This window comes from Muscardinus avellanarius (genome assembly GCF_963383645.1).
Source record: "Muscardinus avellanarius genome assembly, chromosome: 18".
In the NCBI taxonomy this organism is placed as follows: domain Eukaryota; kingdom Metazoa; phylum Chordata; class Mammalia; order Rodentia; family Gliridae; genus Muscardinus; species Muscardinus avellanarius.
This window is the reverse complement of record NC_137804.1, coordinates 45,869,033-45,891,596: the sequence shown is the minus strand read 5'-3', so window position 1 is coordinate 45,891,596 and position 22,564 is coordinate 45,869,033. Positions and strand designations below refer to the sequence as shown.

The window sequence follows — 22,564 nt, the reverse complement described above, 5'->3', positions numbered from 1 at the left end:
TCACTGAGTTGCTGAGGCTGGCCTCAAAAACTGGCAGTCCTCCTGAGTCAGCCTCCCAAGAGTGGGGTTACAGGAGTGTGCCACCACGCCTAGCACAAGACGCTGTCTCAAAGTAAAAAGAGCTGGGCGTAAGCGCACGCTTGTAATCCCAGCATTCGGGAGGCTGAGACTGAAGGATCGCGGTTTGCAGCCAGCCTCAGCTACTACTTAGTGAGGCCCTTTGCAACTCAGCGAGACCGTTTCAAATGAAAAGGAATAAAAAATAGGGCTGGGGTATAGCTAGGAGGTCGAATGCCCCTGGGTTCCATCCCCAGTGCCACAGAATAAAAATGAAAAAGTCAAAAGGACCAGGGGCATCGATCACAGGTAGAGCTATTCAGATGGGGCATGGTGGCACATGCTTGTAATCCCAGCATTTGGGAGGCTGAGACAGGAGGATCCCTGGGATCCATCCCCAGGACTGAACACACACACACACACACACACACACACACACACACACACACACACACGCTTCCTCTCTCCCCCTCCTTGCGACATACTCGTTACTGGAGCCAGGGTGGTTGTATCGTAGGTGTTGCCGGCGCGGTGCCAACTTGGCAAGCTGTCCGACCCGCTTTCGATTCTGTGGGGCAGATCCCGGCCGCAGAGGCTCAGATCTCTTGCCCTGCTGCGGCAAAGGGGGCAGCTGTACAGATGCCTTGGGGACGCGGGGTTTGGGGTTGTCTTGGGGGTTTGTGTGTGTGAGGTGCCTGGGGTGGGACCCCGGGGCATTCTTCTTCTGAGCTGCACCCCAGCCCTTTTTTTTTATTATTATTATTATTATTATTATTTATTTTGAAACGGTCTCGCCGAGTGTCAGAGGGCCGCACTGAGTAGCCGAGGCTGTCATGAGCCGCGATCCTCCAGCCTCAGCCTCCCAGGGCGGGACGACCGGTGTGCGCCGCCACCTCCCGCTCAGTTTCTGCTTGTTACCAGCGCGCGTGGGCCCGACGCGCTCTCCACTGGCAGGGGTTGCATTTCCCGAGTGTCTGCGGCTCTAGGCATCTTTCCTTGTGTTGTCCAAGAGTCTATCTCCACCTCTCTTCTTGGGAGAAATGTCCATTCAAGTTCTTTGCCCTTTGCTTTTTTTCTTACTTATTTCTTATTTATTTACTTAGCGGTACTGGGGATGAAACTCAAGGACATTCTACCGCTGAGCAACACTCCAGCCCTATTTTCTTATTCCTTTTTTTTTTTTTTTTTTTTTTTGGTGGTACTGGGACTCCTGGAAGCCCTTCTACCTCCGGGCTACACTCCCAGACCTATTTTTATACTTTTTTATTTTGAAACAGGGTCTCCTAAGCCAGCGCGGCTGGCTTTGAACCTGCGCGATCCTCCTGTCTCTGCCTCCCCGGCACATGCACCACCACGCCGGCTCTTATTCCTTATTTTGAAGCAGGGTCTCACTAAGTTGCAGAAGGTCTCACTAAGTAGCTGAGGCTGGCTAAACCTGCATTCCTCCTGTCTCAGCCTCCAAAGTCCTGAGCTTACCAGTGTTTGCAACTTGTGAGGCCCTCTGCAACTGAGACTCTGTTTCAAAATTATTAAAGATAGAGCTGGGTGTGGTGGCGCTAATTTGTAATCTCAGCATTTGGGAAACTCAGCCAGGAGGATCGCACAGGTTCGAAGCCAGCCTCAGCTACTTAGTGAGGCTCTCAGCAACTTAGTGAGACCTTGTTTCCAAATAAAGTATAAAAGAATCTGGGAGTATAGCCCAGCCCAGAGGTAGAAAAGCCCCTGGGTTCCACCCCCAGTACCACGGGGGGGGGGTACCTAGCCGGGCACGGTGGCGCACACTTGTAATCCCAGTACTTGGGAGGCTGAGACAGGAGGATCGCAGGTTCAAAGCCAGCCTCAGCAGCTTAGTGAGGCTCTCAGTAACTTAGTGAGACCCTGTTTCCAAATAAAATATTAAATAGGTCTGGAGGTGTAGCATGGAGATAAAGGCCCCTGGGTTCCATCCCCAGTAACACACACACAGAATAAATAAATAAATAAATAAATAAATAGATTAAAAACTAGGGCTGGGGGTATAGCTCGGAGGTACAGTGTCCCTGAGTTGCATCTCTGGTACTGCAAATAATAATAATAATAATTAATAATAATAATAATAATAATTGGGAGGCTGAGACCGGAGGATCGCAGTTCGTAGTCAGCCTCAGCTACTTAGTGAGACCCTGTTTCAAAATGAAGAATAAAAAAGCCAAGTGTTGGCACATGCCTGTGATCCCAGCATTTTAGAGGCTGAGACAGGAGGACTCGGGTACGCGGGCAGCCTCGGCTACGACGTGGCTCTTTACAACTCAGTGAGCCCCTGTTTCAGAGTAAAGACTAAACAGTAGGGCTGTGGGTGCGGCTTGGAGGTAGGATGCGTCTGGGTCCCATCCTCAGTGCCACACACACACACACACACACACACACACACACACAAAGAATAAAATATAGGGCTGGGGGTGTCACTCAGAGGTAGAATGTCCCTGGGTTCAATCCTCGCTAACACACACACACACATACAAATTCTGGGGGTGTAGCTGAGTAGTAGGGTGCCTTGGGTTCAATCCCCAGTACCACAAAAGAGAGTGAAAAGAAATAAAAAAAAGAGGCGGGAGAAAAGAAAAAATGAAAAGAGGAAAGAGAGAAAGTCAAAAGAGAGGAGAAACCCCACCTCCGGGCCTGCTGACTTCCTCTCTGGGGAAACAGCTCCCGGCACCTCACCTCCCCGGAAGGCGCTCTGCCCCTCCGCACCCCAGCTGTGCTGGCGTTTCCTGCGGTCACCTGGGGCCGTCTTCTCCCTAGTCCCCTCCGTCCTGGACCCCAGCCGAGCCCCAGGCCCGGGCCCCCTGCTCCCGCCTCCCCGCTCCTGCAATCCAGCCTCAGCTTCCGCTGCCCGGTGCCCAGGGGGCCACGCCACGATGCCCTCGGTGCCCTCGGGGCGGCTGCCGGGGGCCGGGCCCACGCTGCGCGCCCTCCAGCTGGCCATCTGCTGTCTGCTGTGCCTAGGTGAGCCGGCCATGGCGGGAGGGCTGGGGGGACAAGCCGCCCCCAAACTCAGTCTAACAAGGGGCGTCCTGGGGGCCCCGGAGGACGTCTAGCTCCATGTGCAGTGCTGAGGGCAGAGGCTTCCTAGAAGTGGGGAGATCCTGCGATTGCAGGAAGGGACCAGGGCCCAACCATGGGACCCCTTCCCCACCCAACACACACTCTGCCTGGACCCAGGAAGCCTCAGCGGCTCCCTCCGCCACCACGGCCCTGCCCTGTCCCTCCACAATCTCCTAGGGAGACATCAGAACACCCCCGCAGGCTTGTAGTGCACACCTGTAACCCCCATACTTGGGAGGCTGACAAAGGACGACTGGGCAGGCCCTGGGTGGGCTCTGGCCCATCCACCACCACAGAACTTCCTCCGTGCCCCCAGGCGCGCAGGGGCAGGTGTTCCCCCTGCAGGTGGAGCCTCAGGACCCCGTGCTTCCTGCCGGCGGCAGCCTCTTGGTCAACTGCAGCACCCGCTGCCCCCAGGCCGAGCTCCTCAGCCTGGAGACATCGCTGCTGAAGGAGCCGGCGGGCGCTGGCCCGGGCTGGGCCGCCTTCTGGCTCGTCAACGTCACCGGCGACACCAGGGTCTTATGCTCTGGGTTCTGCAATGGCTCCCAATTGACGGGCCCGTCCAGCATCACCGTGTACCGTGAGTGGGTGTGCGAGGCTGCCGGGGCCGTGTGAGAGCCACACAGCAGCAGCTCAGCCAGGGTGGCGGCGACATCACCTTCCCTGCGGCCCAGCAAGCTGCGTCCTGCCCTCCCGCCCGCCTTACTTTAAGCACGGCAGGCAAGGCTGCCCGCGCCGTCATAAAGAAAGCTTTCAGCTGGGCATTGGGCGCAGGCTTGTCATCCCAGCACTGGGGAGGCTGAGACAGGAGGACTGCAGTTAGCAGACAGCCTCAGCTACTTAGTGAGGCCCCTTGAGGCTCAGCGAAACCCTGTTTCAAAACAAAGAATAAAAAATAGGGCTGGGGGTGTAACTCGAAGGTAGAATGCCCCTGGGTTCCATCCCCAGTACCGAAAAATAAATAAATAAATAAAAATAGAAAGGGCTGTGGGTGTAGCTAAGTGGTAGAGCTTGCCTGGCAGGCGGGAAGCCCTGGGTTCAATCCCCAGTGCCACAAAAACATGCACAAGGACTAGAAGAGAAAGGGGCAGAACATATCGCTCAATCTCAGTGCTTGGGAGGCTGAGACAGGAAGATGGCAGGTTCAAGGACAGCCTGAGCAACTAGTGAGATTCTAATCAATCTATCAAGATCTTGTTACAAGATAAAAATAATAGCCAGGCGTGGTGGCGCACGCTTGTCATCCCAGCATTCGGGAGGCTGAGACTGGAGGATCGTGGTTCGCGGACAGCCTCAGCTACTTAGTGAGGCCCTCCGCAACTCAGTGAGACCCTGTTTCAGAATAAAGAATAAAAAATTCGGCAGGGGGTTCCCCAGATCCGCAAAAAATAAATAAATAAAATAAAATAAAAATAATTTTAAAAATAGGGCTGGAGGTGTAGCTTGGAGGTAAAATATCCCTGGGTTCAATCCTCAGTACCATAAACAAATAAATCAAGGCTGGGGGTGTAGCCCCAATGTAGATTGCCCCTGGATTCTGTCCCAAGTACCATGTGCACACGTGCGCGCACACACACACACACACACACACATAAAATAACAATTTTTTTTTCATACTGGGGGTGGAGCCCCGGGGCATTTTTACCTCCAAGGTATACCCCCAGCCCTATTTTTTAGTCTTTATTTTGTTTTTTTGTTTTGTTTTTGTAGTACTGAAGTGGAACTCAGGGGCTTTCTACCTCCGGGCTATACTCCCAGACCTATTATACTTTATTTGGAAACAGGGTCTCACTAAGTTGCTGAGAGCCTCACCAAGTAGCTGAGGCTGGCTTTGAACCTGTGCGATCCTCCTGTCTCAGCCTCCCAAGCGCGGGGATTATAAGCGTGCACCATCAAAATAAAGGCTTTTAGTCTTTGTTTTGAAATAGGGTCTCACTGAGTTGCAAAGGCCTCACCAAGTAGCTGCGGCTGTCTTCGAACTGTGATCCTTCTGTCTCAGCGTCCCTAATGCTGGGATTACAGGTGTGTGCCACCACGCCTGGCCTTTTTTTTTTTTTTATCACTTTTTAAAAAAAGAACTGGGGGGGGGGGTAAGCCAGGCATGGTGGCATGTGCCTGCAATCCCAGAACTTGGGAGGCTGAAGACAGGAGGATTGAAAGTTGGTAGCCAGCCTTTGCAACTTAGCGAGGACCTCAGCAACTTAGTAAGATCCTGTTTCAAAATAAAATAGGAAGCCAGTGTGGTCACGCTTGTCATCCCAGCATGCGGGGGAATGAGACAGGAGGACCGTGGTTTGTGGACAGCCTCAGTTACTTAGTGAGGCTCTTTGCAGTTCAGTGAGATCTTGTTTCAAAATGAAGAATAAAACATCAGGGCTGGGGTGTAGCTCAGAGGTAGATTGCCCTTGGGTTCCATCCCCAGCACCACAAAAATAAATAAATAAATAAATAAATAAATAAATAAATAAAGAGAAAGTCCGGAAGCAAGCACGTTCAGGGCTCAGGGCAGGGTCCCCAGTCTCCCCAGCCCCTGGCCGGGGACCCAGCTGATGACCGCCGCCGTCTGCCCGCCCGCAGGGTTCCCGGAGCGCGTGGAGCTGGCGCCCCTCCCGGCCTGGCAGCCCCTGGGCCGCAACCTCACCCTGCGCTGCCTGGTGGCCGGCGGGGCGCCCCGGGCCCGGCTCTCGGCGGTGCTGCTGCGCGGGGCGGAGGAGCTGAGCCGGCGGCCGGCCGAGGGCGAGTCCGTCCAGTTCACCGTGCTGGCGGCCAGGGCCGACCACGGGGCCAACTTCTCCTGCCGCGCGGAGCTGGACCTGCGAGCCCAGGGGCTGGAGCTGTTCCGCAACACCTCGGCCCCCAGGCGGCTCCGCATCTTCGGTGAGGGCCGGGGCTGCGGGGTGGGTGAGCGCTGGGCCTGGAGGGGCGTCCCGGACCTCCAGGGCCCTGGGCGGGCTGGCCCAGAGGGCAGGCCCGCGGCTGGGCGGGTCCTTCGGGAAGGCTGTGTTCGGGGGTCCTGGGAGTGAGTCTGATAAGAGATGCCCGGTGAACAGGAGCCCCCGGGTTGCGGGGTGGGCTTGCTGCACGGGGCTCCCTTCTCACCCGCACCCTTCTCCGCAGCCCTACCCGCAGGTCCCCCGCGCCTCGCGGCGCCCAGGTCACTGGAGGCGGGAAGGCCGTGGCCCGTGTCCTGCACTCTGGACGGGCTGTTCCCGGCCTCTGAGGCTCGGGTCCAGCTGGCGCTGGGGAACCAGATTCTGGATCCCGCGGTCACGAGTCACGGGGACCGGCTCAGGGCCACAGCCACGGCGCACACGGATCAGGAGGGCACCCAGGAGATGGTCTGCTCCGTGACCCTGGGAGGCCAAAGTCGTGAAGCCCGAAGGAACCTGACGGTCTTCGGTACGAGGGGGTGTGGCCGGGGCCCCTCCAGAGTGGACCTCGGGGGCTCGAGGGCGTGGCACGTGGGGTGGAGACTCGGGCGCGCAGAGGCGGGGCCAGCTGTCAAACTAGGGTTGCCAGGGAGGCGGGGCAGGTGCCTGGGTTTGGGTAGGTCCGGCAAAGAAGGCTGGGCCGGGCTAACCCGAATGCAAAGGGCCGAGCAGCAGGCTGGGCTTGATCCGGGGGAGGGTGGTGGTCAGTAAGCCCCCAGACAACGTCCTGCCTTTAGCCTTCCTAGGGCCCGTTCTGAACCTGAGCGACGCCAACGTCACCGAGGGGTCCACGGTGAACGTGACCTGTGCGGCCGGGGCCGGAGTCCAGCTCATGCTGGACGGAGTTCTGGCCCCGGCTCCGGGGGAACCTGCCCGGCTTCAGCTGGCCGCCACGGAGCGCGACGACGGCCGCCGCTTCTTCTGCAACGCCACCTTGGAGGTCGATGGAGAGCTCCTACAGAGAAACGCGACTGTCCAGCTGCGCGTTCTGTGTGAGTCGGCCGCTTGGACCTTTTCCAGCCCCTCCCTGCTGGGGAGCCTAGACTCTCTGGCCCCATTGCACCTCTCGGGTCTCTGGGGTGTCTGATCACACGGTGGTTCCACAGATGGTCCCAGGATCGACCAAGCCAAATGTCCCCAGCGATTGGCGTGGAGAGAAAGGACTGAACACGTCTTGCAGTGCCAGGCCCGGGGCAACCCTGCGCCCCAGCTCCAGTGTTTGCAAGAAGGCTCCAGGGTTGAGGTGCCCGTCGGCACCCCATTCCTCGTCAAGTTACACCACAATGGCACTTATCGCTGCAAGGCGACCAGCCTCAGGGGCACGCACAGCTTGCTCGTGGTGATGAACGTGCAGGGTAGGTGGGACCTCGAGGAGCCGTGGTTGGGGGCGCCGGCCCAGGGGGCGCCGGCCCACGCCCGTTCACTCTGAGCTTCTCTGCGCAGCTCGGAGCTCCGGGTCGGTCAACGTCATCATGGGGGTGCTGGCGGCCCTGGGCGCCGGGGCTGTCACGGCGGCCTTAATCTACGTCTTCGGCATGCAGAAACGCTGCGGCACCTACCACGTGAAGCAGCCTCCAAGCCCCTCGGTGCCCCTCACGGCCCTGCAGCCTGAAGAGCCAGCGGGGCTGCAGCCATCCTGAGCGGCGGGATGCCGAGGTCCGGAGCTGCAGTGGCCGCGGGGGCCGTGTCTGTACCCCCGAGCCCCCACCAATAAAGCCTTCGCGAAAGCTCCGCAGTCCGCGGCTGCATCCCGCCCGCGCCCGGGGCTCTCCCGCCGCGCTCGGCGCAGCCGCTGAATGGCACCGCGGGGCGGGAGGGGGCGGAGCCTGCGGCGACCCCGACGCGGCTCGAACGCCCAGGAGGCTGGCTGGGCTTCAGCCAATGGGCTGAGGAGGCGGGGCCTCCCCCGGCCAATCGGCGAGCGCGCCTCCGTTGCCGCTCTAGGCCGCTCCGCCCCGGCTCGCTGGTCCCAGAAGGCGCCGGGCTTCCCAAGATGGCGGCCGACGTGTCCGTTACTCACCGGCCCCCGCTGAGCCCGGAGGCTGGGGCCGAGGGGGAAGCCGGCGAGGCCGCGGGGCGCCGGGCGCCCGAAGAAGAGCTGCCGCCGCTAGACCCGGAGGAGATCCGGAAGCGCCTGGAGCACACCGAGCGCCAGTTCCGCAACCGCCGCAAGATACTGATCCGGGGCCTCCCGGGGGACGTGACCAACCAGGTATGGGGGGGCGGTGTGGGAGCGTGGCGGGAAATGCTCCGGTGCGCGTGCGCGGGGGAGCCCGGCGGCTGCAGTGCCGGCGTCGGCGGGGGCGTCCCAGCGCGGGATCTGCGGGAAAAGACCGGGGACGGGAGGTGGGGGACCGCGATGAAAGGCGAGACCAACTTGGGATGGAGGGACCGCGTTGCTAGGGGCGACCACAGGCTCGGGCGAGACTGCCCGCTGGCCAGGGGCGGGGAATGGACGGGGGCGGGCAGCTCCGGCCCTCTCGGGGGATTGTGAATGGCGAGCAGGGCCGGGCCGGCTACACCTAGGGACACCAACCAGTTGCTCTCGGCTCCGTTTGGGCTTTCCCCCACCCCACTCTACCACGAGGTGGCGGGGACCTCGTGTCCACAAGTTTCGGGGTCAGAGTGTGTCCTGCCGTATCACGCACTTATTGGTGGCTCTCAGAACCGGAAGTTGTAGCAACCTTCCGCAAAAGGCCCAGGATTTCATTTGGGAAAATGAGGTCTCGTGCCACCATCCCTCCGACCTACAGGAAACGCGGACCTGTGTTCTGCGTAGCTCCCCTGGGCCCGTCTTCCTGCCAGGAACGCCCTTTTCTTGGGCTCCTCACGGCGCAGGTCCTCCCAGTGCTCTTTGGACCCAGGTAGATGCCACCTGTAACGCCCTGCCCTGCCCAGCGGCGGTGTAATGGCAGGTAGAAAGGTTTCCTCTTCCTGCTGCTGTGAAGCCCTGCTCCCCAGCCCGCCAGCATACCTGCCACTGGCCGTCCTTGCCTACAGGGCCCAGGAGTGTCCAGGGACAGACAAAGGTGCTACCACCATGCGATGTTCAAGAGCCAGTCCTCCTCCCCACATCTCTGGCACCTGCAAGCCCCAGTGCCCGGCCCTAAGCTGGCTTGGGACAGGACAGCGCTGTCGGTGGGGGAAGTGAGAGGCAGTGCGCAGGCTCCCCGGTCAGGCCCTGGGGAGCAGCCCCACTGCAGCACGCGTCTTCACCTCCCGGAGCCTCGTTTTCCTCCTGCACAAAATGGGTGTGCTAACACTTAAGTGCACAGTTGTAAACCAGTCAACCTGCAAATGAAGGTTCAGACAGTTGAAAACGTTTTGCAAAGGCAGCTGGGAATGGCAGCGCACGCTTGTAATCTCAGCATTTGGGAGGCGGAGACGGGAGGGTCGCCGTTCCTGGACAGCCTCAGCTACTACGTAGTGAGGCCCTTTGGAACTCCCTGAGACCCTGTTTCAAAATAAAGGGGAAAAAAAAGTAGGGTTGGGGGGTGTAGCTCGGAGGTAAAACGCATCTGGGTGGGCATGGACTCTGCGGTCAGGCTCCCGGTCCCAGCCAAATGGCCTTGGGCGATCATGCGGAGCCTGTTTCTCCATCTGTACCGCGGGGTGGTAGTTTGCCTGCCGCGATACCCGGGCCACCGGAAGGCAGCACCGGGTGGTTCCGTCTAGCTCCTGGGCACCGCCTGACCTGTGGCTTCTGTCTCTGCAGGAAGTACACGACCTACTCAGCGACTATGAGCTCAAGTACTGTTTTGTGGACAAGTACAAAGGGACAGGTTTGTGGGGCAGTGGGGTGGGCTGCTCCCTAGACGGGAGGGGCCGGGCTCAGCATCTTCTCTCCTGAGATGGTCCAGGTGCCATCCCCGAGGCCAGGGCGGCAGGAGCACCAGCCTGGCCCTCATCCTGGGCGTCCAGTCGGGGCAGCCTGGACGTTCTCCCCTGAGCTAAGCAGCCGGGTACCTGGACCTGGGAGCATCCTGCCCCGCCCGGTCCCCCACACCGGCCCTCATTGACGCGCTCCACTCCCTTAGCTTCCACTGGCCCCTGCCCTCTCCATCGCCTAACCGGCAGCCTCGCTCTGGCTGCTCGGCCCCTGTGAGACCGTGCTGCTGCCCACCTCCTCCAGGGAGCCAGCTGCAATCTGATCGAACCAGTCCCAACTCTGATCATTCTTCCTCCTCAAAACCTGTCTGAGACCCTTCCTGGCACTGCCAGCTTCTCTGCTTCCTGCAGCCCAAGCTTATGTGCTCTTTCTGTGTTCCCAAAGGTTCCCTCCTCTATCCAGGCTCCACCCCGGTAGGCTTGGGGAGCTTCCCGTTACAGCGCTGACCACCAGGCTTCCCTTGCTGGCTTGCACGACTGCCCCTCACTGAGTCTCCAGGCCCACGAGAATGTGGATGGGTTCTCGGCCTCTGCCTCTCTGGTAGAGGCCCTTGGTTAAGTGTGTGCAGGCCAGGCAGTGTGCCAAAACTCACTAGTCTGTGGCCCTTGGAGGCTGAGGCTAGGTCTGGTTAAATTCTTGAACCCCGAAGGCAAGCACATTGCAAGTTTGTATCCTGGTCTGCCTCTAAGCAGTGGCAGTGATGTTAGTGTTAGTATGCAACGCCTGGCAGGTGCTGAGTCAACAGCCCCTGGGTGGACAGGTCAAGTAGGTACTGCGTATCCAGTATGTTCGTCCTCGGCATCCAGAGCGATTGGTTCCAGGTCCCCACCCCGTATCCGATTCTGAGGGTGCTCGGGTCTCTTAAGTAAGATGGTATAATCTTTGCATATAACTTATGTATACCCTGCATACTTTAAATTCTCTTGAGACAAGCTGGGCGTAGTGGCCCACACTTGTAATCTCAGTACTTAGGAGGCTGAGACAGGAGGATCGCAGGTTCCTGGCCAGCCTCAACAAAATTTATTGAGGCCTTCTGCAATTTAGTGAGACCCTATTTAAAAATAAAACCAAAATGGGGCTGGGGATATAGCCCAGAGGTAGAATGCACCTGAATTCAATCTCCAGCGCCAAAAACCCCAAAAAATCAGCCGGGGATGGTGGCACACGCTTGTAATCCCAGCTGACACAGGAGGATTGTGGTTCGCGGCCAGCATCAGCTACTTAGGCCCTTTGCAACTCAGTGAGACCCTGTTTCAAAAAGTAGGGACTAAGCAATAGGGCTGGGGGTGTAGCTCGGAGGTAGAATGCCCCTGGTTCCATCCCCAATACCGCAAAAAAGAAGTCTGTACGTGCTCAGTACAGACGCAGCCCTGCCCCAGTACTTGTGTTCCACATTCGGTTGAATTCTCAGATGGGAACTTGTCCCCAACTCACATAGAGGCTTCAGGACAGAGCCAGGCGCACAGCTGGAGAGCCGTGCTGTGGGCTGTGAGCGAACAGCTGGGTGCGGCCTTGTGGGGCCCACGGTGCCCTCGTGCCTGTGGGGGCTGGCCGCTGGCCGCGTGGCTGGGCCTGGAGCTGCGGAGGGCGGGGTGGCAGGCCCTGGGTGCCGCTGACCCTGCCGTCCCACTGCAGCGTTCGTGACTTTGCTGAACGGGGAGCAGGCCGAGGCCGCCATCGGGGCTTTCCACCGGAGCCACCTGCGGGAGCGGGAGCTGTCGGTGCAGCTGCAGCCCACCGATGCCCTGCTCTGCGTGGCCAACCTGCCGCCCAGCCTGACGCAGGCGCAGTTCGAGGAGCTGGTGCGGCCCTTCGGCAGCCTGGAGCGCTGCTTCCTGGTCTACAGCGAGCGCACGGGCCACTCCAAGGGCTATGGCTTCGCCGAGTACATGAAGAAGGACTCGGCCGCCCGGGCCAAGTCAGACCTGCTGGGCAAGCCGCTGGGCCCGCGCACGCTCTACGTGCACTGGACAGACGCCGGCCAGCTGACCCCTGCCCTGCTGCACTCCCGCTGCCTCTGCGTTGACCACCTGCCACCTGGCTTCAGCGACGAGGATGCCCTGCGAGGGGCGCTTTCGGCCGTCCACACGCCCACCTTCTGCCAGGTGAGCCCTGGGCCTGGGTCTGGCTTGGCGGGCACAGTGGCGCACGCTTGCAATCCCAGGACTTGGGAGGCTGAGACGGGAGGATCGCGGTTCACAGACAGCCTCAGCTACTCAGTGAGGCCCTCCACAACTTAGTAAGATACTCTTTCAAAGTAAAAGAAGAAAATAGGGCTGAGGGTGTAGCTAAAAGTTAGAATAATCCTGGGCTCCATTCCCAAAAGAAGTCTGGCTTAGATGGGCACTGTGGTATATACCTGTAATGCTAGTACTAGGGAGGCTGAAAGAGGAGTATCGCAGGTATGAGGCCAGCCTCAGCAGCTCAGCAATGCCCTGTCTCAAAAAAGGCATGGGGAGATAGCCGGGCGTGGTGGCGCACGCTTGTAATCCCAGCATTCGGGAGGCTGAGACCTGGAGGATCGCGGTTCGCGGACAGCCTCAGCTACTTAGTGAGGCCCTCTGCAACTCAGTGAGACCCAGTTTCAAAGTAAAGAATAAAATCTAGGGCAGGAGGTGTAGCTCAGAGGTCGAATGCCCCTGGGTTCCATCCCCAAACCTGAAGAAAAAAAAAACAAAAAACCTAGGGGTATAGCTCAGAGGTGAAGCACTCCTGGGCTCAGTCCTAATCCCTAACCATTTACCCCTGACCCCTAAAAAGTCAAAGGGTGAGGCTTTGTCAGCCCTCAGCTCTCCTGTACCGGGCAAGTTACTGCTGCCTGCACCTCAGCCTCTTCCCCGTAAGCAGGACTTCAGTGCTCACGCGCAGGGCTGGCAGGTCAATTCCTGTTCATTCAGGTTGCTCGTGTCAGGCCCCTGTCAAGCACAGCTCCCTGAGAGGCCCCAGAAGTCCTAGCCACAGAGCTGGTGCAGTGTGCACAACTGGAATCCCGGATACTCAGGAGACTGACGCAGGCCGATCATAAGTTGGAGGCTGAGCCGGGCGTGGTGGCGCACACATGTAATCCCAGTGCTAGGGAGGCCGAGACAGGAGGATCGCGCAGGTTCGAAGCCAGCCTCAGCTACTTAGTGAGGCTCTCAGCAACTTAGCGAGACCCTGTTTCCAAATAAAATATAAAATAGGTCTGGGAGTATAGCCCGGGGGTAGAAAGCCTCTGGGTTCCACCCCCAGCACCACACACACACACACACACAAAGAGATCACAGGCCTCCGTCAACAATTTAGTGAGACTCTTAGTAACCTAACAAGACTGTTTCCAAATCAGAAATAAACTTGGGGGGGGGGTGTGGCTCAAAGGTAGAATGCCTCTGGGTTCGATCCCCAGTACCACAAAAAATAAAAGTTTGAGGCTGTCTAGGCATGATGGCCCACACCTGTAATCCCAGTACTTAGGAGCCTGGAACTGGAGGATCGTGGGTTGGAAGCCAGCCTTAACAACTTAGCGAGACTATAAAATACAGGGCTGGGGTTGTAGCTTGGGGTAGAATGCAATCCCCATTACACCCGTCCCCCCAAAAAAAGTTTGAGGCTGGCCTGGGCAGCTCAGTGAGATCCTGTCACAAAATAAAATTAAAAATAAGACAGGCTGGGGGTGTAGCTCAAGTCTTTCTGACATCCCCAAAAGGACGTTCCGTTGGCACCAATGGTGGGTCTGAGCACGTCTTCAGCCAGCCAGAGGGGTGGGTATCACCCCCACTTCCGAGTGCAGGGTCAAGTGAAATTCCTAGGGCTACGTAGCCAGGATCTAGCAGTGCCTGGATCAGAACTCTGCGGCCTGGCTCCAGGGCTGGGCCGCGCGTCAGCTGACTCAGACCCCAGCTCTGCAACCTTGAGTGGGCCCAGCCTGTGAAAATGGGGTGCTGGAGCCCCAGTAAGCCGGCCGTCGGGGCCTCCGTCTCCTTGTTCGCTCGGTGTTCGTTGACGGCTGCTTGCTCTTTGGCGTCTGCCGCGTGCCGGGGGCTCAGGCCGAGGCCTCATCCTCTCGTGGGCCAGAGGTCCTCGGCATCGTGACCAAGCACACCTCTCCTGAGCACGTTTCCCCGCCTTGAAATGAGGCTAATAAACCAGGCATGGTGGTGTGCCCGTAATCCCAGTCCTTGGGAGGCTGAGGCAGGAAGATCACAGGTTTGAGGCCAGTCTCAGCAACCTAGTGAGAGGCCGATAAAAAGGGCTGGTGGTGTAGCTTGGAGGTAATCCTGGGTACCGGATAGTAATAAGCTTGGCACAGAGGTGCACATCCTTAATCTTCATACTTCAGAGGCTGAGACAGGAGGCGGACGGGTTCAAGGACGGCCTTAGCAACATAGAGACCCTGGTTCAGATCCAACAGTAAGAAATGCTGGACACACACACACACGCACACACGCACGCACGCACACACGTAATGCAGCTCCGTTGTAGTTTGTAGAGTGCCCCTGGGTTCAGTGTGACGCAGCCACATCCCAGGAACCCGGATGGAGGCTGAGCTGGGGAGTCATGTAGGTTTGAGGCGCACCCCGTAGCTAGCAACTGTGTCACCCTTTGACTCTTCCGAGTCGCTGTGTAGGACGGGCAGGGTCTCTAAAGGGGGCCCAGGCCAGCGCTTTCCCTGGCGGGCCACTCAGGCTGCTCGGCCTCCATGGCGTTAGCATTGACCCTGGCCTCTGCCTGCTATGATATTTTTTATTTTTACGAGTCTGGAGGTGGAACCCAGGGGCATTTGACCTCCAAGCTCCACCCCCTGCCCTATTTTGTATTCTTTATTTTGAATACTGGGTGTGGTGGGCTATGCTTGTAATAGGCTGAGACAGGAAGGGCGCAGGTTTGAAGCCAGTCTCAGCAACTTAGTTGAGGCTCTCAGCAATTTAGCAAGACCCTGTTTCCAAGTAAGAAATCAAATAGGTCTGGGGGTGTAGCCTGGAGGTAGAAGGACCCTGGGTTCCATTCCCAGTAACACATACACAAAATAAATGAAAGGGCTGGGGTGTCGCTCAGAGGTTGAGTGCCCCTGGGCTCAGGCCTCAGTGCCCCTCCCAGTAGCTGCTGTTGGGGGGCAGAGAGGTGTCCCTGGTCTGGCCCTGCCTGTGCCTCCGTCCTGGCTGCATGACCTCCGTGTGCCTGGTGGCCCCTGCCCTCACCCACAGAAAGTGGGACGTGTTTGTGGCCTAAGGCCTGTGCTCAGAGCCACCCGCCACCCCCACCTGTGCCTGGGGACTGCTAATCAGGCGCTTGTCGTGGGATAGACCCACGCTGCCTCCTGCCAGCTTTGTGGCCCTGGGTGTGCCAGCCTCTCTGCGCCTCAGTAGCCTTTTCTGAAAAATGGGTCCGCGGCGGCCTTTCAGGGCTTGGCGGGGCTGGCACGGAGCCCTGCTCTGAAGTTGCCATCACCGCCCTGGTTGTGTGGCGGGGTGGGTGCTGTGCCCGGCGCTCATGACTGCCTCCCTGTAGCTGGCATGCGGCCAGGACGGGCAGCTGAAGGGCTTCGCGGTGCTGGAGTACGAGACGGCGGAGATGGCCGAGGAGGCGCAGCAGCGCGCCGACGGCCTGGCCCTGGGGGGCAGCCACCTGCGGGTGTCCTTCTGCGCCCCGGGGCCCCCCGGCCGCAGCATGCTGGCCGCGCTCATCGCCGCACAGGCCACAGTGAGTGTGCAGGAGGGCTTCCCAGGCGGCGGGGCTCCCCAGAGATGCCCTGCGGCCGCAGCACCCTCAGCCACGCTCCGCCTCCCTCCTAGGCCCTCAACCGCGGCAAGGGGCTCCTGCCCGAGCCCAACATCCTCCAGCTGCTGAACAGCCTGGGCCCGTCGGCCTCCCTCCAGCTGCTGCTCAACCCCCTGCTCCAAGGCGGCGCCGGGGGCAAGCAGGGTAAGCAGCCCCTGGAGCCTGCAGGGGCTGGGGACGGCCGCCCTGCCCTTTCTCCCAGTTCCCTGTCCTGCTAGCAGGTGGGGGCGTGCTGAACGGAGGGAGGGGAGTGGCTGTGTGTCCCAACCACCGCCAGCCCCTGCCTCTTCTCCAGGCCTCCTGGGCGCCCCCCCAGCCATGCCACTGCTCAGCGGGCCTGCCCTGTCCACAGCGCTGCTGCAGCTCGCCCTGCACACCCAGAGCCAGAAGGTAAGGACCCTGCCGAGCCTGCCCCACGCGCCCAGCCCTCACCCTGCCCGGCAGCGGGCCACCCCCTGGCCACGCTGCTCTGCAGGCACTGGGCCTTGATGGTCAGGCCGCCCGGGGGAGCGCATGCTCTTTGAACAGCCTTTGAACAGCCTGGCTTGGGTGTGGCCGTAGAGCCCCTGCTGTGAAGCCACCCACTCCCCCTAGGGAAGAGTCCAGACCCACCCCTCCCCATGCGCAGGTACACACAAATACAGGCGCAGACGCACTCCACACACCAGCCCACGTGGCTCGGCCTGCTGGGGCCCGCACGGCTCTGGTGGTGAGTGTACCAGAATTGGGAATGGTCTAGGAAGAATTAAAAAAGCTCTGATTATTATATTTCAAAAATAATTGTGTCAAAATGGCGGCAGACCTGGAGAGAGAAAGGCTTGGCTTTGGTCAGGAAGCAAACAGCTATTGAAACTTAGATTGACTTGGCTACAAGTCAGTAGGAGAGGGGAGCTAGGCCTTTCTCTAAAGACAGATCTACATGATACGCCAGCTAAGATGGTAGGAGGGGTCGACCTTCATGAAAGGAGACACCTCGCCACACCTTGCTGGGGGAGGTGCCTTACAGGGACATTCACCAGGTCAAAATTGCATAAACAAGATGGAGGTCATGGGTATAAAAATTCCGGTCCACGTGCCATATCTGGGGAGTGGTGAGTTGGCCTGGGCCATTCTGGCATGGGGCTGTATCTCTATTTTCTGTGTTTCTATCTTTTTAATAAACTTCTTTAAATCTTCAGCAACTGTCCAAGCTATGCATATTTATTCTTAGCTTAGGACAAGAACCTGCGGTAATTTTCTGGTTTTGGTTGTTTTGGGTTTTGTTATGGGTTGGGGGAAAGTGTGTCCGGGACCCTCGCAGAGGCTCCCGGGGAACAGTCTCCCCACAACCAGACTCTCCCCAAATCTGTAACATAATTTGGCGCCCAACGTGGGGCTTTGTTTTGGGTGCCAAACGACAACAGTGAGCGCAAGAGTGACGCTGTGGCCCGGCCAGGGCGGGTCTGGCTGTCCCCTGTGGAGGTTCCAGGCCCTGGCACGAGGGTTCCCTGGATGGTTCTGGGTGCACTGGGCATTGTGACCAGAGACTCGGGGTGACAGCTGTCCATCCTGGACCACTGACCCTGTCTCCAGCTGAGCCTGCTCTGTTCTTAGAAGCCCGGGATCCTGGGAGACTCACCCCTGGGCACCCTCCAGCCAGGGACCCAGCCGGCCAACCCTCTCCTCGGGGACCTCTCTTCAGGTAACGGACCTGCCGGCCCTGCCCCTGGGGCTCCATGCCCCTCTCCCCTGAGCCGCCCATCTGTGCATCTTGGGTGACAGAGTCCGAGTCTCTTGGTCTTCGTCTCCTCAGCTGTCAGTTGGGCGCCCGCCTCCCAGGGTGGGGGAGTGTCCAGGGTGTTGAGGCCTTTGCTCCGTGGCCTGCTGGAGGGCACTGACCCCGCAGCTCCTGGGCCCGGGAAAGGCTCCCTAGGGCTGGGATGGCTGACGCCCTCCTTCTCTCTGTAGGGGGGGCCCTGCCACCAGAGCTGCCGCCCCGGCGAGGGAAGCCTCCGCCCCTGCTGCCACCACTGCTAGGCACCCCCGGGGGCGACCGGGACACCTTGGGCCTGGGCCCCCCATCAGCCCAGCTTACTCCGCCCCCTGCCCCCTCGGGGCTCCGAGGCCCAGGCCTCAGAGGCCTGCAGAAGGACAGCGGGTCCCTGTCGACTGCCACCGGGGTAAGGCCCTCCCTGCGCCAGGCCTCGCCTCTGCTCCCAGCCTGAGACCCCCACCCTGGGCCCGCGCAAATCCAGCCCTCCCTCACAGGTCTCGCTGCTGGGGGAGCCCCCCAAGGATTACCGCATCCCCCTGAATCCCTACCTGAACCTGCATAGCCTGCTCCCGGCCAGCAACCTGGCTGGTAAGGAAGCCCGGGGCTGGGGAGGCGCTGGGAGAGGCCGCCGCCCCGCCGAGGGCCCCCCGCCCAGCACCCCTGCCTCCGGAGGAGGCAGCAAAGCCTTCCAGCTCAAGTCGCGCCTGCTCAGCCCCCTCTCCAGCGCCCGCCTGCCCCCCGACCCGGGGCTGCAGGACAGCTACGGCTTCGACTACCCGGCGGTGAGTACCCGGCTGCCAGTGCGCCTGTCCCCAAGATGAGGCCACCACGCTGACGCGGTGGAGCATCCCCAGTCCAGAACTTTCTCTGTGTGCGGTGCTCCTGGGATGGAACCCGGGGCATTCGACCTCCCAGCTACACCCCAGCCCAATTTTGTCCTTTTATTTTGAAACAGGGTCTCTCACTATGTTGTTGAGGGTCTTCCTAAGTTGCTGAGGCTGGCCAGAAACTTGTGGTTCTCCTGTCTGGGCCTCCCAAGTACGGGGATTACAGGTGTGGGCCACCATGCCCAGCTTTTGGGGTTTTTTTTTGTTTTATTATGAAGCAGACCTAAGTTGCCAGGGCTGGCCTTAAACCTGCGATTTTCCTGTCTTAACCTCTCAAGTATTACCGGATTACAGGCACACCTGGCATTGTGCTCAGCTTTATTTTATATATTTATTTATTTATTTATTGTTGTGCTAGGGATGGAATCCAGGGGCACTCTACCTCTGAGCTACACTCTCAGCCCTATATTTTAATTTTGAAGCCGAGTCTAAGTTGCTTAGGGTCTTTTGGTATGTGGCTGAGGCTTACCTCTAATCTGGGATCCTCCTGTCTCAGCCTCCCAAGTACTGGATTAAAGGTATTCCACCACCATGCCATCCTAAATAGAAACATCCCATTCCTGACCTCGTGAAGGGTCACAGTCAAAATGCAGGCACGAGCAGGGCATATGACGCACTCTTGTAATCCCAGTACTTGGGAAGCTGAGACAGGAGGATCTCAGGTTCAGAGACAGCCTCAGCAACTTAGCAAGGCTCCCAGCAACTTTGTGAGACCCTGTTTCCAAATAAAAAATAAAACCAAGCCGGGCGTGGTAACGCACACTTGTAATTCCAGCATTTGGGAAGCTGAGACAGGAGGATCTGGGTTCGCAGCCAGCCTCAGCTACTTTTTGAGGACCTTTGCAACTCAGTGAGACCCTGTTAAAAATGAAGAATAAAAAATAGGCCTGGGGATGTAGTTCGGAGGTAGAATGCCCCTGGTTTCTATCCCCAGTACCGCGTAAACAAACAAACCAAAACCAGGCTGGGTTGTTGCTCCAAGATAGAATGGTCTCCTGTGTTCAATCCTCAGCATCACCAAAACAAAAACAAAAACTAAAAAGGGCTGAGATGTAGCTTAGTAGTAAAGTGTTTGCCTAAGCCGGGCGCGGTGGGCACGCTTGTCATCCCAGCATTCGTGAGGCTGAGACGGAGGATCGCGGTTCGCGGGCAGCCTCAGCTACTTTTTGAGGCCCTTTGCAACTCAGTGAGACTCGGTTTCAAAATAAAGACTAAACAATAGGGCTGGGGGTAAAACGCTGAGATAGAATGCTCCTGGGTTTCATCCCTAATACTGCAAAAAAAAAAAAAAAAGGAATAAAAAATAGGTCTGGGGGTATAGCTCAGAGATAGGATGTCCCTGGGTTCCATCCCCAGTACCACAAAAAATTAATAAAGTGCTTGCCTAGTACTGCAAAAAAAGTTATATATATAATGTCTTCAGGCTCTATATACAATGTGTGTCTGGAACATAAATAAAATTATTATTTAGAGCCGGTAGTGGTGGTGCACGCTTGTAATTCCTGCGCTTGGGAGCCTAAGACAGGAGGATCGCACGGGTTTGAAGCCAGCCTCAGCTACTTAGTGAGGCTCTCAGCAACTTAGACCCTGTTTCTAATAAAATATAAAATCGGTCTGGGAGGATAGCCTGGAGGTAGAAAGCCCCTGGGTTCCACCCCCAGTACCCCCCCCACACACACACACAAATTATTTAGACTTGAGTTCCATCTGCAGGTTACCTCATGATCTATATGTAGATAACTTCCAAAATCCCAAACACTCCTGGTCCCTGCATTTCAGACAAGGGCCCTCCACCTGCTGTCTGTCTAGGTTGTGCCGGGCCCTGGGGTAGCGGTTTAGAGGGAGCTTGCTGGACTCGGACCCCGCCCAAGTCTCCCTCCTGCCTGTGTACAGCAGACCCCGCTTCCTTTCTTCTGTCTGTCCACTCCTAGGACCTGGGCAGTCTTGCCCTGCACCTGTCTGTCTGTCCGTCTCTCCCTCTCGGCCTCAGGCCATTCTGTTTCCCCTGGAGAAAGAGCTCAGCATCTGCCTTCCCGTCCTTTCTGCACCCTGGGATTCTTGTTCATGTCCCTAGGATTAGGTCTAAGATCCTAAGCATCCTGGTCAAAAACAGCAGACCAGCCACCCTCGGCCACCTGGGTTGTGTTTGGAGCAGAGAGGATGTAAAAAGTAAGAAGTGATGTAAATATAGGAAAACAGAAGACTCCCCACAACCCAGATCCCTGGCTGGCCTTGGAAGCACGGAACCCCACCCCGGTGCGCGCATCTTCACAGCCAGCCCCAGGACCCTCGCCCCGCCGGCCTCACTCAGCTGCGGCTTCCACGCGCCCTGCACAGCCGCGCCCGCGCCCGCCCCAGAGTGGCCGCGGATCCCTGGCCAGCGGGGCCGCGGGCTTGAGCCCAGCTCAGGCTGGTACTAAGCCCAACCACGTGCTTCTGCCCCTTTCCTTCAGGATGTGGGGCCTCGGCGACTCTTCCCCCACCCTCGAGAGCCAGCCCTGGGGCCTCACGGATCCGGCCGGCACAAGGTAGGGACCCGTTCTCGTCCTGCTCAGGTGTAGTGGCAGCTGGCTGCAGAAGAAGCCACTCGTCACTCAGTACTGAGCAGGCGACCCTCCCACTCGAGGCGCCTGCCGCCTACCTGGCTGCAGACTGCCCTCAGCACCGGGGGCGGTGGGCAGGTCTGCGTCCCCGGGAACTCACCAGGAGCCCAGTGGTCCCCAGGCCTCTCGGCGTGGCGGTCAGCGGGTGCTCAGCCCACCCTCTCCACAGATGTCCCCGCCGCCCGGAGGCTTCGGGGAGCGGAGCGGCGGGGGGGCCCTCTCGCACTTCTACTCGGGCTCGCCCACCTCCTACTTCACCAGCGGCCTGCAGGCGGGCCTCAGGCAGAGTCACCTCAGCAAGGTGAGCGGGCTCCATCGGGCCGGGGCCTGCTCCGGCAGTCTGCAGGCCAACCGCTCGTGTGCGTGTGCCTGTGTGCATTCTACCTCGCAGCCACAGCCCAGCCCTGTTTTATTTTTGTGTGGAAACAGAGTCTCCCCGGGTTGCAGAGCACTTGCTGGGTCTGTCGTCAGACCTGCGATCCCTCTGCCTCAGCTTCCCGAGAGCTGGGGTTACAGGCGGCGCTGCCACCGCCCGCCGGCCTGGGCAGTCTTAGCGGGTTACTGTAGCGCTGGACTCCAGGCCTCCCTGCCAGTCCTCCCGGTTGGCCCAGGGTATGGGGTGGTGTGAGCCCCAGCCGACAGGAGGAAACGGGCTCGGAGGAATGGGGTGCTGTACCCCAGACCTGGTAGCTGCATGTGAAGAAAAGCCCCTGGGGCCTTCCTCTGGCCCTGGAGTGACGCTCCCACCTCTCCGGACTCTGCAGGCGGTCGGCTCCTCCCCACTGGGCTCCAGTGAAGGGCTCCTGGGCCTGGGCCCGGGGCCCAACGGCCACAGCCACCTGCTGAAGGTAGGCAGCAGGTGGGGACACACAGGGCTGGGGGGCAGCGCCCTTAGTCATGCCCTGACCCAGCCTCCTCTGCCCTCGTCTCCAGACCCCACTGGGCGGCCAGAAGCGCAGCTTCGCCCACCTGCTCCCCTCGCCCGAGCCCAGCCCGGAGGGCAGCTACGTGGGCCAGCACTCCCAGGGGCTCGGCGGCCACTACGCGGACTCCTACCTGAAGCGGAAGAGGATTTTCTAAGGCCTCGGTGCTAGACATGCTGGAGGGCGGCACCAAACCACGCTGGCGGTTTCTGGTGTTTTGTGTGTGTGCTTTCCCCTTCCCTCTTGGTAATAGAGAACTCTCTGGAAGACTTTGCTGACCAGCCAGCCGGAGCCCAAGGAGCATGGGGCATTCTGGGCCACGCGGCACCTCCGGCCACTCCCGGCACCAAAACCCCGCAGCCTTAAGAGAGCGAGGCCGCGGTCCGCTCGGCTCCTGCCCCGCGCGCGGCCGGGGTCCCTCCTGCCGTCCGTCACGCCTGTGCTTGGCCTTCGAGTGCCTTGGGGGTTCCTCGCGCCTCCCGTGAGGATCAGACTGTCCCCTTTTTAACTTTGACAATTGACTTCCATTGTCTTTTCTTGTTTTAAACATGGAGGATGAGCCCCAGCTCTGGTTCCTTCGAGGTCCCGCCCGCCCGTGCCTCCGTCCCACATTTCGCAGCAGCTCGGCCCATTTCTCTTTCCTGTGTCCACCGCAGGCATGGCTGTCTCCTGTCCTGC

General features: G+C 59.1%; 2 protein-coding genes across 2 annotated transcripts; both read left to right on the top strand.

Annotated features, from left to right (window-relative positions):
- Positions 1–2,954: 2,954 nt before the first annotated feature.
- Positions 2,955–7,714, top strand: ICAM3 (intercellular adhesion molecule 3; the record flags this gene model as incomplete). The annotated part of the gene is made up of 7 exons (XM_080715517.1): positions 2,955–3,034; positions 3,438–3,724; positions 5,722–6,021; positions 6,262–6,543; positions 6,812–7,066; positions 7,181–7,429; positions 7,518–7,714. The coding sequence occupies 7 exons, from the start codon at positions 2,955–2,957 to the stop codon at positions 7,712–7,714; spliced, it is 1,650 nt and encodes a 549-aa protein (XP_080571643.1).
- A 311-nt stretch (positions 7,715–8,025) lies between these two features.
- Positions 8,026–22,043, top strand: RAVER1 (ribonucleoprotein, PTB binding 1; the record flags this gene model as incomplete). The annotated part of the gene is made up of 13 exons (XM_080715101.1): positions 8,026–8,286; positions 9,790–9,856; positions 11,599–12,068; positions 15,451–15,642; positions 15,735–15,864; positions 16,016–16,110; positions 17,314–17,401; positions 17,668–17,879; positions 17,968–18,255; positions 20,814–20,888; positions 21,133–21,264; positions 21,728–21,811; positions 21,897–22,043. The coding sequence occupies exons 1-13, from the start codon at positions 8,068–8,070 to the stop codon at positions 22,041–22,043; spliced, it is 2,199 nt and encodes a 732-aa protein (XP_080571227.1). The 5' UTR covers positions 8,026–8,067.
- Positions 22,044–22,564: the final 521 nt, after the last annotated feature.